The following is a 17,026-nucleotide window of genomic DNA, read 5'->3' as shown; positions in this document are numbered from 1 at the left end:
TGGAATAAGGTGAGTTTGGATAGCAGGAGGACAGCATATGATCTGAATCTATGTGGTTCCTGAATTTCAGTGATTCGTCACTGAAATGTGAGGGACTAATCAGAGTCTGCTGTGTCAGGTCCTTTGCACATGTTATCTCTGGTCTGTCACAAACCTTCTGACACCAAGACAAAATATGACAATCAGTCATCTGCAGTGCCAGAATATTTCAATATGCAGGAAAAATAGCTGATTTAATGTGGTCACAGCAGGATTTGATAGGAGGAGTTCTTCATAGTAAGCCTCTGATATAAAAGGGAAGCTGGGAGCCATTATAAACATACACCCAGGAATTCATAGCAGTGTACCCTCTACTAATCTTGATAAGATTCATCATCCAATACCCAAAGGAGAACCCTGATCAGAGAGCAATTTAATTCTACCAATTCCATGGAATAAGGCCCTGGAAACTGATTTACTTTGAGACAAAGATGTCATGAGAGGATAGGACTGAACAGCCATCAAAAGTGGACAGACCAGGATGTTGCAGAACGAGAAACTCACATCTTGGTCGTCTGCAGCTGCATCTTTCAACAAGGGTGTGGAAGACTGTTGAGACTGAACTGAAGACTTGGAGGATGTCTGAGTCCTCATAGTGGGAGATTCAGGAACTGGAGATGGTTCAGTCTCCTCAATCTCCTTCTTTAAAAAGGAAGCAGAATCTACCCCGGATTTCAGTAACTCAGCATAAGTCCCTTTTTGTACCATTTCACCCTAAAATAAAAATTTTAAACTTGAGAGTAATGCACTTGCATTAGATAATACTAATTTAAATACTAATCAAGAAAAGTTAACTGGTATTAAACTATAACTTTTGTAAGAAAATATTTCTTAGGTCTGGAATTATGGTTCACAAATCTATTTCAGTAGACACAGTACAAGCCTTCTGTTTTCTGCCAAACCAAATATTGTGTAAGGTGCTGTCAGATATGAAAGAAATGTGTTCTCATGTGTTAAAAATGGAGGTCATTGAGATAACTACTGTGGGCACTTAGGGAAGCAAAAACTATAGACGTCAGTGGAAGTATCAGTAGAGCTTTTTTAGACAATTCAGATAAACTTCATGTGACAAGTAGAATTTTTAAAAACAGTCAATTGGAAAAGATATTCCATGAAACAAACTTAAGACTGACACAGAGGTGAGCACAAGCACATCTGCACAGGTAAGACTCACTCATCAAACCTTTGCTGACCATGTCACTGTCACAGGAGCATGTGTTCAGCTGGGACAAGATCTGTAAGAAGTAGCTCTGGACAGAGAATCCATGAGCTGTGTCTTCATTGTCTTTAAACTTCCCCACAAACTTAGAAAGTTCCCAACTGCAAATTCAATATTCTTTCAGTTCAAGTCATTAAATAAGAAGGCCATGACACTGGAGTGGTTCTAAAGCCTTGGCAGCAAACCAAAACCTAACCCAGAATCAGTGAGCTCAAATTTGAGAGGAGAACTTAAAAACAACCAATCACAAGCAGATAACCAGGCCTCCTTAAATCAGGCAACTGCTACTGAACTGAACTGAACTGCCAATCTAATCAAGTTCTTTGAAAATAGATGACATTTTACTTCAGTTTCCCTTTCTCCAGTTCAATTCAGTTCAGTCGCTCAGTAGTTTCTGACTCTCTGCAACCCCAAGGACTGCAGCACACCAGGCCTCCCTGACCATCACCAACTCCCAGAGTTTACCCAAACTCATGTCCATTGAGTCAGTGATGCCATTCAACCATCATATCCTCTGTCATCACCTTCTCTTCCCGCCTTCAATCTTTATCAGAATTAGGGCCTTTTCCAATGAGTCAGTTCTTCATATCAGGAGGCCAAAGTATCAGAGCTTCAGCTTCAGCATCATTCCTTCCAATGAACATTCAGGACTGACTTCCTTGAGGACTAACTAGTTGGATCTCCTAGTAGTTCAAGGGACTCTCAAGAGTCTTCTCTAACACCATATTTCAAAAGCATCAATTCTTTGGTGCTCAGCTTTCTTTATGGTCCAACTCTCACATTGATACATGACCACTGGAAAAACCATAGCTTTGACTAGATGGAAGTTTGTTGGCAAAGTAATGTCTCTGCTTTTTAAAACGCTATCTATTTGCAATTTTTTAAGGAATCTCCACACTGTTCTCCATAGTGGCTGTACTAGTTTGCATTCCCACCAACAGTGTAGGAGGGTTCCCTTTTCTCCACACCCTCTCCAGCATTTATTGCTTGCAGATTTTTGGATCGCAGCCATTCTGACTGGTGTGAAGTGGTACCTCATTGTGGTTTTGATTTGCATTTCTCTGATAATGAGTGATGTCGAGCATCTTTTCATGTGTTTGTTAGCCATCCGTATGTCTTCTTTGGAGAAATGTCTATTTAGTTCTTTGGCCCATTTTTTGATTGGGTCGTTTATTTTTCTGGAATCGAGCTGCATAAGTTGCTTGTATATTTTTGAGATTAGTTGTTTGTCAGTTGCTTCATAGAACTCCCTTATGACCCAGCAATCCCACTGCTGGGCATACACACCAAGGAAACCAGAATTGAAAGAGACACATGTACCCCAATGTTCATCACAGCACTGTTTATAATAGCCAGGACATGGAAACAACCTAGATGTCCATCAGCAGATGAATGGATAAGAAAGCTGTGGTACATATATACAATGGAGTATTACTCAGCCATTAAAAAGAATTCATTTGAATCAGTTCTGATGAGATGGATGAAACTGGAGCCGATTATACAGAGGGCAGTAAGCCAGAAAGAAAAACACCAATACAGTATACTAACACATATATATGGAATTTAGAAAGATGGCAATGACGACCCTGTATGCAAGATAGGAAAAAAGACACAGCTGGGTATAACGGACTTTTGGACTCAGAGGGAGAGGGAGAGGGTGGGATGATATGGGAGAATGGCATTCTATCATGTATACTATCATGTAAGAATTGAATCGCTAGTCTATGTCTGACGCAGGATACAGCATGCTTGGGGCTGGTGCATGGGGATGACCCACAGAGATGCTATGGGGAGGGAGGTGGGAGGGGTGTTCATGTTTGGGAACACATGTAAGAATTAAAGATTTTAAAATTAAAAAAATAAAAAACTATAAAAAAAAAACCAACCCCGAGGAAAGATAAATTAAAAACAAGAAAGAGCACATTAAAAAGGAGAGAGGAGAATGCACCTTTTATTCTTCAAATGTGTCAATATCTTAAAAACAGGGAAGGCTAGAGGAATGTATCAAATTAAAGAATACATGACAACTAAAAAAAAAAACAAACAAAAAAAAAAAAAAAAAACGCTATCTAGGTTGGTCATAGCTTTTCTTCCAAAGAGCAAGCGTCTTTTAATTTCATGGCTGCAATCACCATCTGCAGTGATTTTGGAGCCAAAAAAAAATAAAGTCTGTCACTGTTTCCTTTGTTTCCCCATCTGTTTGCCATAAAGTGATGGAACTGGATGCCACGATCTTCGTTTTTTGAATGTTGAGTTTTAAGCCAGCTTTTTCACTCTCCTTTTTCACTTTCATCAAGAGACTGACTCTTCAGTTCTTCTTTGCTTTCTGCCATATGGGTGGTGTTATCTGCGTATCTGAAGTTATTGATAAATCTCCTGGCAATCTTGATTCCAGCTTGTGCTTCATCCAGCCCAGTATTTCACATGATGTACTCTGCATAGAAGTTAAACATATAAGGTGACAATACAAAATCTTGACATACTCCATTCCTCATTTGGAACCAGTCTGCTGTTCCGTGCCCAGTTCTAACTGTTTCTTCTTGACCTGCATACAGATTTCTCAGGAGGCAGGTCAGGTGGTCTGGTATTTCTGTCTCTTGAAGAATTTCCCACAGTTTGTTGTGATCTATGCAGACAAAGGCTTTAGCGTAGTCAATAAAGCAGAAGTAAATATTTTTCTGGAACTCTCTTGCTTTTTCTATGATCCAATGGATGTTGGCAATTTGATCTCTGGTTCCTCTGCCTTTTCTAAATACAGCATGAACATCTGAAAGTTTTCAGTTCATGTCCTTTTGAAGCCTAGCTTGGAGAATTTTGAGCATTACTTTGCTAGAGTGTGAGATAAGTGCAATTGTGTGGTAGTTTGAATATTCTTTGCATTGCCTTTCCTTGGATTGGAATGATAACTGACCCTTTCAAGTCCTGTGGCCACTGCTGAGTTTTACAAAATTTGCTGGCATATTGAGTGCAGCACTTTCACAGCATCATCTTTTAGGATTTAAAAGAGCTCACCTGGAATTCCATCACTGCCACTAGCTTTGTTCATAGTGAGGCTTTCTAAGGCCAACTTGACTTCACACTCCAGGCTGTCTGGCTCTAGGTGAGTGATGGCACCATCGTGATTATCTGAGTCATTAAGATCTTTTTTCTTCTGTGTACTCTTGCCACCTCTTCTTAATGTCTTCTGCTTCTGTTAGGTCCCTACCATTTCTGTCATTTATTGTGCCCATCTCTGCATGAAATGTTCCCTTGGTATCTCTAATTTTCTTGAAGAGATCCCTAGTCTTCCCCATTCTATTGTTTTCCTCTGTTTCTTTGCACTGATCACTGAGGAAGGCTTTCTTATCTCTCCTTGCTATTCTTTGGAACTCTCATATGCAGATGCTTTCACTATTTTCTAACCCCATGAACAAAAACACAGCTAATTCACTCAGTGGCAAACAAAATATAATGCCAAAATTTCAGGATGCCAAACCAATCAAAGGAGGGCATCTGGTTAAAGCAGATCAAGTAGAAGAAGGTGCCCCAGGACCCTACCTTTAACCCCTCTCATCCTATTCCCTGAGGTGGTCCCCTGGAAGAAACCCTATGAAACCTTTGGGAACCATCTGATACTGAAGAATTAGAATTTTATTCAAGATATATTGTGTCTTGTGCCACTTGAGAGACAAAATGCATACACCTTATTTAATGAAATTACCACTTTCTACTTAGTATCTGTAAGCTGCGCAAGGAAATTACTAGTGATACAAAGACAATAATTTCACTCAGTAGCCAAGCCCCCTGATAATTCCAAGGGGACAAGGGGGCATGCCATCCCCTCTCTGATGTGAGAGAGGGATCAGACAAATAGAAAGGATGGACCCCAATTCATCCAGGGGTGCTCTCTAGTGGACAAATTGTTGTTCTAAAATTGAGGCTGGTATTCTCAAGAGAAGCAATAAGGGGGCCCCAAAACATCTAGGGACTGGCTAAATATGTTATTTTGCCTCTCACTATTCTGTACTCAATACTGCCAACGTGGGGTTTTACATACTGGTATCACTATCACCTGCTCTGTGGGATTCCCTGGTAGCTCAGCAAGTAAAGAATCCACCTGCAATGCAGGAGACCCTGGTTCGATCCCTGGGTTGGGATCCAGTATCCCCTGGAGAAGGGATAGGCTACCCACTCCAATATTATTGGACTTCTCTGGTGGCACAGATGGTAAAGAATCTGCCTGCAATGCGAAAGACCTGGGTTCAATCCCTGGGATGGGAAGATCCCCTGGAGGAGGGAATGGCAACCCACTCCAGTATTCTTGCCTGGAGAATCCCCATGGACAGAGGGGCCTGGGGTCACAAAGAGCTGGACATGACTGAGTGACTAAGCACAGCACATCATCTGCTCTGCACGTGAAGTTAACTGGTCTCAACTTAAGAAATCTGAGCTCCACATTCCTGGAGGAGTGGAGAACAGTCTACACGTGGAATTGCTTCAAGAGGTAGAGATGCTGTATTTTAACAATCTTTCTTAAAGCAGATTCATTTGATAAGTGAGAGATTTGGCCATGGGTCTGTTGAAAGAGACAAGGGTTAACAACACAGGTGCTGAGGCACAGACACAGACAAACCAAGGGGTGAAACATCAAACAATTACCAAGTCTGAAAAGTTCTCACTAATCTCCAACCCATTCCCAATCATGTGAGGTATTGTTCACTGAATGGTGGCCCCTTAAAAAGTTGTGTTCAAGCCCTAAACCTGATACCTGTGAACCGACCTTATTTGGAAGCAGGGTCTTTGCAGATGCAATCAAGCTAAGATGAGGCCACATTGGAGCAGGGTGACCTTAAACCCAATATGATTGATGTCCTCATGAGAACAGAAGAAATTCAGACAAACAAGGGATAATGGCCATGTGGTATCAGAAACAGAGACCACAATACTGCAGCTGGAAGCCAAGGAACCCAAGGAAGGCTGGCACACACCAGTGGCAGGAAGGAAGGATTCCCCCCTGCAAACTTCAGGGAGAGCACAGCCCTGCCAGCACCTGGACTGGGGACTTGTAGCCTCCAGAACAGGGAGACAATAAATTTCTGTTGTTTTGAGGACAGAGAGAACAGACCTGTAGTTCCCAACAAGGAGGGAGCTGGGGAGACTTCAGGTACGACGTTTTGGATTAGCAGATGTAAGCATTATATATGGAATGGACAAACAACAAGGTCCTACTGTGTAGCACACAAAGAATTATATTAAGTATCCTATAATAAATCATAATGAAAAGAATATTTTAAAATAAATATATGTATATGTATAACTGAATCACTTCACTGTACAGCAGAAATTAATACAATATTGTAAATCAACTATATTTCAATAAAATAAAATAAACTTCTGTTGTTTTAAGTCACCCAGTTTGCAGTGCTTTGTTATGGCAGCTCTAGAAACTGATACCCTTGCATGAGCCCACAGTTCTGTCTCCTCAGCTTTACTAAGACTTCTAACTGCTTCTGCTGTCACCTCTCCAATGACCGTCAGAGGAATCTTTTAAATCTCACATCAGACCACATCCTCCTCTGCTCTGGACCATCCAAGGCTTCCATCTCACTTCTGGGCTCACTGCCTACTGCTCAGAGACCAGCTCCCTTCATGCCCCCCTGCTCACTCTCGTCAGACACGCTGGTCTTGCTGCTGTTCCTCTAACCTGCCAGGTCAGCTTCTTCCTTCAGACCCCCTGCCTCAGATACCCTCTCCCAGGTGACAGCACAGTCCCCACCTTCATGTCACTCAGACCCTGTGAGGCACCAGCTCCTCAGGGAGGCAGCCAGGATGGCACCTTCTTTGTCACATCCTCCCCATAAGAACAGGAGCCCCATGAGGGCAGGGCCCTGCCCTCCTGCTGCAGTGGCTCCCACACATATCAGAGACAGAGAGACCTGGGCGGGGAGACCAGCAACTGGCAACACCAGCAGAGTGGGCATCTCTGACCTGGGTGCTCAGCTACCCAACCTTGCTCCCTATACTAATGGAAGGTGCTCTTCAGGCACACTGTGCATGACAATCATGTGGATACAAACAGGTCTTAATATTTCTAATTTCCAAATAATACAATTTGACTTAAATCCTGGAAAAGGAAAACAAAAAGTTCTAAATAACATTGCATCATTATCCTGAACAATTTCACTAGAACAATGATGATTCAGTAGCCTTGCGGTTGCACTCCTATACACTTTAGGCTTCATGTGACTTAGAGTGTAATAGTGACATTTCTATAGGGCTTTGGATTCATTCTCAATACCACCAGCTCTGAGAAGGGAGTGTACAACTGAGGGAGAAGAGGGTATTTACCATTAATCCAAGGAGAGTGACCTTTTGGGAGGCCTGGCTTTCAACACACCTGAGTGTTAGCAAGTTCCACAGACTTCTAGAATTTACTTACCTTCTCCAATAGCAGAATTTGACTTGCATCTTTTAGGTACTGCCACTGATGAGTAACTAAGATTGTGATCTTCTCATGCAAGACTTGGCAAATACACCTACAAACATAAAAGGTACAGTATGTAAAAACATGAATGGGGGTTCTTCCCATTGAAAACACATATTTTGAAAATATAATGAGACAAAGACAACATAGGAGTTGAAGATCCATGGTTCAAATACCAAATAAATAATACACACTAAGTACCAATCTAAAGTAATAAATCTGACTAGGTCCTCAAATTAATCAGCAGCAAACTTGAATCCAGCTCTGCTAAAAAATTCTAAAAAGCAGTCCAGTGAAGGAGGCGCCAACAGCTAGGGTTTTTTTTTTTTCCTTAAAAAACTCATCAATTATTTACATGTTTCATGATGATAAACAACTGACCAATACTGAGATTCCAAAACCAGACTGAACTAAAACACTATTTCATCACTATACAAGAATGGGAGAAGAGGAATCTATGTCATTTAAAACTCTGTACATTTTTTTTTTTAATATGGAACGCTTCACGAATTTGCGTGTCATCCTTGTGCAGGGGCCATGCTAATCTTTTCTGTATTGTTCCAATTTTAGTATATGTGCTGCCAAAGTGAGCACAACTCTGTACATTTTTTCTCAGGAAGTTTTCTAAGTGATTGGTTATGATTTATAATGTATATAGTAAAAACAAAAAAATTAATAGACTCTTGGTAACCTTTGCCAGAGTGCATTTTCTAGACTCTTCTTCCCAAATAGCATTACATAGAAAATGAATGCTAGTGTGGCCTCCATATGTCCCTGCAACATTCCATCCCAACCAAGAATTAAACTTTTCATTTGAACTGAAAACTTTCTGAAAATGAAAATGAAAGATGAGAGTCCAAATGGCCCAAATCAGAGGAAATCATCCAGCAGCTCAAGACACAATTCTCTTAGCCAAGACCCCCCAAACTATCCAAACTTGTTTTTTGTTTTTTTTTCTCACAGAAACCCCCTCAAACTGCCCCTACATTTTAAATGCAGACTCCGAGGAACTCAGCCCCAGGCTCTTCCTACAGGATCCACAGTCCCTTCAGAGAAGTGAGTAGCCAGGTCCAAGGCCCCAGTGAGCATGGGCAGGGCTCCAGGCAAGTACTCTGAGTGCCCTGAACCCTAACAAAGCAAATCTCAGGAACATGGGCCAGAGCTCAGCCTTCTGAGTGAGTCAAATGGAGAACCTGGAGGCACTAGACTGCAGCTTAGTTCCATTAGATGAGCCACTAAATCTCAGTTTCTTCATCTCAGAATAACATCAATGGCAATCACATGTTCTGAGAAGTCTAACCACCAGTCTGCTCAGTAAATATCAGCTCCCCTCCCCACTCCTCCCTAACTACAAGTGGTCATATGCTTTGGACTCAGAATAGAAAAATTCTGAGGGGACCCTCTGGACACAGGGTCTGTGATCAGAAAGAAGACCCTGGGATGCAGACACACTCACCATCGTTTCATTGATTCCAAACAGATTTATTTTTACCTTTTGACATTTACCTTACCTTTTAGCTTTTGTACCTAAGTTTCTTGACTGAGTAACCCCCTCTCCAGTTAGTACTAAAGTTTTTCATGGAATTGTTGTCAATCAGTCCATAAGTCATGTCCAACTCTCTGTGACCCCATGGACTGCAGCACACCAGGTTTCCCTGTCCTCCACTGTCTCCACAGTTTGCTCAAATTCATGTCCATTGAGTCAATGATGCTCTCTAACCATCTCCTACTCTGCTACCCCCTTCTCCTTTTGCCTTCAATCTTTCCCAGTGTCAGGGTCTTTTCCAATGGGTTGGCTCTTTACATCAGGTGGCCAAAGAACCGGAGCTTCAGCTTCAGCATCTGTCCTTCCAATGAATATTCAGGACTGATTTCCTTTAGAACTGACTTGTTTGATCATTTTGAAGTCCAAGGGACTCTCAAGAGTCCTCTCCATGACCACAATTTGAAAGCATCAATTATTGGTACTCAGCCTTCTTTGTGGACCAACTCTCACATTCGTATATGACTACTGGAAAAACCATAGCTATGACAATACAGACTTGTCCACAAAGTGATGTCTTTGCCTTTTAATACACTGTCTAGGTTTATCATAGTTTTCCTTCCAGAGAGCAAGTGTCTTTTAATTTCATGGCTGCAGTCACTGTCCACAGTGATTTTGGAGCCCAGAAAAATAAAATGTCACTGTTTCTACATTTTCCCCTTCTATTTGGCATGAAGTGGTGGGACTGGATGTCATAAGTAAGCAAGTAAAGTCACTCAGTCGTGTCCGACTCTTTGTGACCCCGTGGACTGCAGCCCACCAGGCTCCTCTGTCCATGGGATTTTCCAGGCAAGAATACTGGAGTGGGTTGCCATTTCCTTCTCCAGGGGATCTTCCCAACCCAGGGATCGAACCCAGGTCTCCCGCATTGGAGGCAGACGCTTTAACCTCTGAGCCACCAGGGAAATCTTAGTTTATTAACATTGAGCTACAAGCCAGCTTTTTCACTCTCTTCTTTCATCCTCAGGTGGCACGCTGATAAAGAATTTGCCTGCCAATGCAGGAGACATGGGTTCAATCCCTGGGTTTGGAAGATCCCCTGTAGAAAGAAATGGAAACCCACTCCAGTATTCTTGCCTGGAAAACTCCATGGACAAAGGAGATTGGCAGGCTTCAGTCCATGGGGTTCAGTCAGACATGACTGAGAATACACATGTATACACTTTCACCCTCATCAAGAGGTTCTTTAGTTCCACTTCACTTTCTGCCATTAAGGGTGGCATCTTCTGCAAATCTGAGCTTATTCATATTTCTCCCAGCAATCTTGATTCCAGCTTGTGATTCATCCAGCGCAGCATTTTACATGATGTATTCTGCATAAAAGTGAAATAAGCAGGGTGACAATATACAGGCTTGACATACTCCTTTCCTTTTATTTTTCTTTTTTTTTTTTCATTTTTAAAAAATATAAATTTATTTATTTTAATTGGAGGCTAATTACTTTACAATATTGTATTGGTTTTGCCATACATCAACATGAATCCACCACGGGTGTACACATGTTCCCCATCCTGAGCCTCCCTCTCACCTCCCTCCTCATACCATCCCTCTGGGTTGTCCCAATGCACCAGCCCCAAGCATCCTGTATCATGCACTGAACCTGGACTGGCGATTCATTTCATATATGATATTATATATGTTTCAATGCCATTCTCCCAAATCATCCCACCCTCTCCCTCTCCCACAGAGTGCAAAAGACTGTTCTATACATGTGTGTCTCTTTTGCTGTCTCGCATACAGGGTTATCATTTCCATCTTTCTAAATTCCATATATATGTGTTAGTATATTATATTAGTGTTGTTCTTTCTGGCTTACTTCATTCTGTGTAATAGGCTCCAGTTTCATCCACCTCATTAGAACTGATTCAAATGTATTCTTTTTAATGGCTGAGTAATACTCCATTGTGGATATGTACCACAGCTTTCTTATCCATTCATCTGCTGATGGACATCTAAGTTGCTCCCATGTCCTGGCTATTATAAACAGTGCTGCTATGAACATTGGGGTACATGTGTCTCTTTCAATTCTGGTTTCCTTGGTGTGTATGCCCAGTAGAGGGATTGCTGGGTCATAAGACAGTTCTATTTCTAGCTTTTTAAGGAATCTCCACACTGTTCTCCATAGTGGCTGTACTAGTTTTCATTCCCACCAACAGTGTAAGAGGGTTCCCTTTGCTTCACACCCTCTCCAGCATTTATTGCTTGCAGACTTTTGGATCACAGCCATTCTGACTGGTGTGAAATGGTACCTCATGGTGGTTTTGATTTGCATTTCTCTGATAATGAGTGATGTTGAGCATCTTTTCATGTGTTGGTTAGTCATCTGTATGTCTTCTTTAGAGAAATGTCTGCTTTGTTCTTTGGCCCATTTTTTGATTGGATCATTAATTTTTCTGGAATTGAGCTACAGGAGTTGCTTGTATATTTATGAGATTAATTTTTTTGTCAGTTGCTTTATTTGCTATTAATTTCTCCCATTCTGAAGGCTGTCTTTTCACCTTTCTTAGAGTTTCCTTTGTTGTGCAGAAGCTTTTAATTTTAATTAGATCCCATTTATTTATTTTTGCTTTTATTTCCAGTATTCTGGGAGGTGGGCCATAGAGGATCCTGCTGTGATTTATGTCAGAGAGTGTTTTGCCTATGTTCTCATCTAGGAGTTTTATAGTTTCTGGCCTTATATTTAGATCTTTAATCCATTTTGAGTTTATTTTTGTGTGTGGTGTTAGAAAGTGTTCTAGTTCATTCTTTTACAAGTGGTTGACCAGTTTTCCCAGCTCCACTTGTTAAAGAGATTGTCTTTACTCCATTGTATATTCTTGCCTCCTTTGTCGAAGACAAGGTGTCCATAGGTGTGTGCATTTATCTCTGGGCTTTCTATTTTGTTCCATTGATCTGTATGTCTGTCTTTGTGCCAGTACCATACTGTCTTGATGACTGTGGCTTTGTAGTAGAGCCTGAAGTCAGGCAGGTTGATTCCTCCAGTTCCATTCTTCTTTCTCAAGATTGCTTTGGCTATTCGAGGTTTTTTGTGTTTCCATACAAATTGTGAGGTTATTTGTTCTAGCTCTGTGAAAAAGACCGCTGGTAGCTTGATAGGGATTGCACTGAATCTGTAGATTGCTTTGGGTAGTATACTCATTTTCACTATATTGATTCTTCCAATCCATGAACATGGTATATTTCTCCATCTATTACTGTCCTCTTTGATTTCTTTCATCAGTGTTTTATAGTTTTCTATATAAAGGTCTTTAGCTTCTTTAGGTAGATATATTCCTAAGTATTTTATTCTTTTTGTTGCAATGGTGAATGGAATTGTTTCCTTAATTTCTCTTTTTATTCTCTCATTATTAGTGTATAGGAATGCAAGGGATTTCTGTGTGTTGATTTTATATCCTGCAACTTTACTATATTCATTGATTAGCTCTAGTAATTTTCTGGTGGAATCTTTAGGGTTTTCTATGTAGAGGATCATGTCATCTGCAAACAGTGAGAGTTTTACTTCTTCTTTTCCAACTTGGATTCCTTTTATTTCTTTTTCTGCTCTGACTGCTGCAGCCAACACTTCCAAAACTATGTTGAATAGTAGTGGTGAAAGTGGGCACCCTTGTCTTGTTCCTGACTTTAGGGAAAATGCTTTGAATTTTTCACCATTGAGGATAATGTTTGCTGTGGGTTTGTCATATATAGCTTTTATTATGTTGAGGTATGTTCCTTCTATTCCTGCTTTCTGGAGAGTTTTTATCATAAATGGATGTTGAATTTTGTCAAAGGCTTTCTCTACATCTATTGAGATAATCATATGGCTTTTATTTTTCAATTTGTTAATGTGGTGTATCACATTGATTGATTTGCAGATACTGAAGAATCCTTGCATCCCTGGGATAAAGCCCACTTGGTAATGGTGTATGATCTATTTAATGGGTCGTTGCATTCCGACTGCTAGAATTTTGTTAAGGATTTTTGCATCTATGTTCATCAGTGATACTGGCCTGTAGTTTTCTTTTTTTTTTTTTTTTGCATCTTTGTCAGGTTTTGGTATTAGGGTGATGGTGGCCTCATAGAACAAGTTTGGAAGTTTACCTTCCTCTGCAATTTTCTGGAAGACTTTGAGTAGGATAGGTGTGAGCTCTTCTCGAAATTTTTGGTAGAATTCAGCTGTGAAGCCGTCTGGACCTGGGCTTTTGTTTGCTGGAAGATTTCTGATTACAGTTTCAATTTCCGTGCTTGTGATGGGTCTGTTAAGATTTTCTATTTCTTCCTGGTTCAGTTTTGGAAAGTTGCACTTTTCTAAGAATTTGTCCATTTCTTCCACGTTGTCCATTTTATTGGCATATAATTGCTGACAGTAGTCTCTTATGATCCTTTGTATTTCTGTGTTGTCTGTTGTGATCTCTCCATTTTCATTTTTAATTTTGTTTATTTGATTCTTTTCCCTTTGTTTCTTGATGAGTCTGGCTAATGGTTTGTCAATTTTATTTACCCTCTCAGAGAACCAGCTTTGGCTTTGTTGTTTTTGCTATGGTCTTTTTTGTTTCTTTTGCATTTATTTCTGCCCCAATTTTTAAGATTTCTTTCCTTCTACTAACCCTGGGGTTCTTAATTTCTTCCTTTCCTAGTTGCTTTATGTATAGAGTTAGGTTATTTATTTGATTTTTTTCTTATTTTTTGAGGGACATACTCCTTTCCTAATTTTGAACCAGTCAGTTGTTCCATGTTTAGTTCTAACTCTTGCTTCTTGATCCACATACAGGTTTTTCAGGAGACAGGTAAATTAGTCTGGTATTCCCATCTCTTAAAGAATTTTCCACAGTTTGTTGTGATCCACACAGTTAAAGGCTTTAGCATAGTCAATGAAAAAGAAGTGGATATTTTTTAGATTTCCTTTCTTTCTCTATGATTCAGCAAATGATGGCAATTTGATCTCTGGTTCCTCTGCCTTTTCTAAAGCCAGCTCGTACATCTGGAATTTCTCATTTCACATACTGCTGAAGCCTAGCTTGTAGGATTTTGAGCATTACCTTGCTAGCTTATGGAATGAGTGCAGTTGTACAGCAATTTGAACATTCTTGGGAATGTTCTTTGGAATTCATGGAATTGTTTTTCTTTAGTTCAAATTACCTTTCAATAGTCCCCAAAGGCAGATGTTAATCAAATATGATGGGCTGCTTTATCCAAGATGGACCAACTGAAAAGTTTTAAAATGTTTTCTTCCTAACATTCCATCACAGATGAGGTAATATAATTACAATGAAGTGATCAGTTGATGACTTTGAACTTCTTCCCAAATAATAATTTTTATCCAAATCTCTAGAAAAATACTTTATTTTCCAATTTATAAGAGTAAAGTTTTCCAAGTCATGCCATTAAAAAATAATTGCTTCAATGATGAGCTGTTTACACATTATTTCTAGATAAGAGCTGTTAACCATATAATTCCTTATATCAAAATAATCCTATATAAATGCTGTGTTAAAAGGTGACATGGTAGGTTATTGTAGAAGGGTTATAAGTAATACAGAGTCCCACCTTCATTCATTCAACTGGCAGATTTTGGTTAGGCAGAGGTGCTATCCCAAGTGCTGAGGATACACCCACATGTCAAGACAGTAGACAACACTCTGCACCATGGAGAGGGGAATACACTGAACTAGTATAGAAACATGCACTATTGGGCTGTGATGTGTGCTCTGAAGGAAAAGCAGGGGGCACTGCTATCTTAGATAGGGTGACATGGGAGCCCTGAGACTCTCTGGGGAAAAATCCTGGAAGAAGACACAGCAGATGCAGGGGTCCTGTGACAGAGCATGCTGGGCTGAGGCACCTTCCTGCACTCACTGCTTAGGGTTGAGGTGGGGAGGGGGTGGCAGTGAGGGGGACTCATAAATGGTCAAGTGCATCCACTGAGGGCTGTGGGAAGACAGAGGGCATGGTAGCCCCCGGAGGAGCAAGTGGGAATGGCAGGACCCATCTTCCACCTTCCTTTTGTGTGCTGGTACACTGCTCCCTGGCTCTGGGACAGAGAGACCAGTGTGTACGGACAGACAGGGGTGAGAAAGGACCCCCCATAAATCCAGCACAGCCAGATACTGATTGGGTGTGGGGATGAGCTGGAAAGATTGATGGGGCAGAAGGCAAAGAAGCCTGTTCTCTGTTTGAAGACCTGGAACTGCATCCTGAATGGGGTGGGGGTACAGGGGGGGATCTATGAAGGGCTGGAACAGGAGGGTTAGCTGTGTAGACAGCAGTGTCAGAATCTGATCAGGACAGACCTGAAGAGCAGATGATGCAGGAGGTGGGGGATCTGATGATGTAGGGCTGGACCAGGACACGATCCATGGCTGAACACAGGGGTCACTGCATCAGTTCACCTAAGGCCCCTCACCTTATGTAGGTGATAGAACTCACTTAGTGTAGTAAGTGTAACAACATATAGGTGTAAAACTTGTGGACCTTAATAACCTTGGCTATAGATTCATGACTGAAGAAAACTGTTAATGGCTAGTAGAAATATGATTCACTCACTTTTAATACAAAATACTCCCCATTATTAAGCTTCAACACAACCACCATCTCTCACAGCATAATGTTCCATCCAATTTTCTAACTGACTGAGAACATTCTCAGTTGTTACTAAGTGAGATCCTAAATACTGCATTCATGCTCGCTGCCCTAAGTTTCCCCAGAGAATGTGGTTCTGATTAGCAAAGGATAGTCTTAATTAACAAGCTTGCTTCTATCAAGTGTACATCCAGAGCCATTAAACTCAAAATGTTGAAAGGACTTTAAAAACACATCCTGGGTTCAGAAAAGAACTTGGGAGAGCTTCTGTGATAGCACAGCGACACTTGACAATCAGAACACTGTCTCCTCCCCTCCTGGTGATGCAAATACAACAGTCAGCAGAATCTCTTCTTACACTGATGGAGAATTTGTGAAGATTCACAAAAGACAGAGTGACAGACATTTGTGAGTTCAGGGTGGGGTATTGAGAACAGGAAGGCTGAGCTACTAATGATACCAGAAGGGCAGGATGGAGAATCTCTGCCACAGTTACTAGAGCCATCACTGAACTCATGACAAAACACAAGGCATTTCTCTAAGGGAAAATTCATCAAGCCATGATCAAGAGAGGGTAGGAAAGGGGGTTAGACCAGAGAGCTCGAGGCCATGCCAAGTGTCAGCTGTTCTGCTCTTATGTACTTTGAAAGAGTCAGTACTACTGTGCAATTTTTGTGTGGTAAAATACACATAATATGAAATCTACCATTTTAACCATTTTTAAGTATACAGGTCAGTAACATTAAGTACATTTACATTGTGTAACCATCATCACCATTCATATCCAGAGCTCTTTCATCACCCCAGCACTAAGCACAAGTTACACACAAATTTTGGTAGAACTCGTATAATGACCCTGCTAGTGAATGTGAAATACCAGCTCCTTGTATCCAGAGCTCAGAGCTGCCCCCACATGTCTCTCTCTTACCTACATGCACTGCTAACTGCTGAAATCTTTTTACTTTGTGAAGTAGCATGAATTGTGAGTTTTGAAAGAATTATTTCCCCTACAAATGTACATACTGATGTCTATACCCCCAGTACCTTAGAATTTGGTGACAGGATCTTTCAAAAGGTATTTAAGTTAGATGAGGCCATTAGGGTGGGCCAATTATAATCTGACTGGTGTCCTTAGAAGAGGAGACTAAGACATAAGGACAGAGACACAGGGGTGCACATGGACAGAGGGAGGACCATGTGAGGA

At 40.9% G+C, this 17,026-nt stretch overlaps 1 protein-coding gene and 1 non-coding gene across 2 annotated transcripts in view; both read right to left on the bottom strand.

Annotated features, from left to right (window-relative positions):
• Positions 1–17,026, bottom strand: part of LOC128057588 (ATP-binding cassette sub-family C member 4-like) — a 286,799-nt gene that overhangs the window by 83,888 nt on the left and 185,885 nt on the right. Inside the window, exons 14-15 of the mRNA XM_052650036.1 lie at positions 7,677–7,773; positions 544–753 (exon numbers count right to left, since the gene is read on the bottom strand). Of these exons, the coding sequence (XP_052505996.1) occupies positions 544–753; positions 7,677–7,773 (307 nt within the window). The remainder of the gene's footprint in view (positions 1–543; positions 754–7,676; positions 7,774–17,026) is intronic.
• On the bottom strand, positions 8,209–8,315 carry LOC128057895 (U6 spliceosomal RNA). The gene has a single exon (XR_008200352.1). It is a non-coding gene; the product is annotated as a U6 spliceosomal RNA (small nuclear RNA).

Source organism: Budorcas taxicolor, chromosome 12, assembly GCF_023091745.1.
Source record: "Budorcas taxicolor isolate Tak-1 chromosome 12, Takin1.1, whole genome shotgun sequence".
Lineage (NCBI taxonomy): Eukaryota > Metazoa > Chordata > Mammalia > Artiodactyla > Bovidae > Budorcas > Budorcas taxicolor.
The sequence above is the reverse complement of the archived record's forward strand: the minus strand, read 5'-3'. Positions and strand labels throughout refer to the sequence as shown.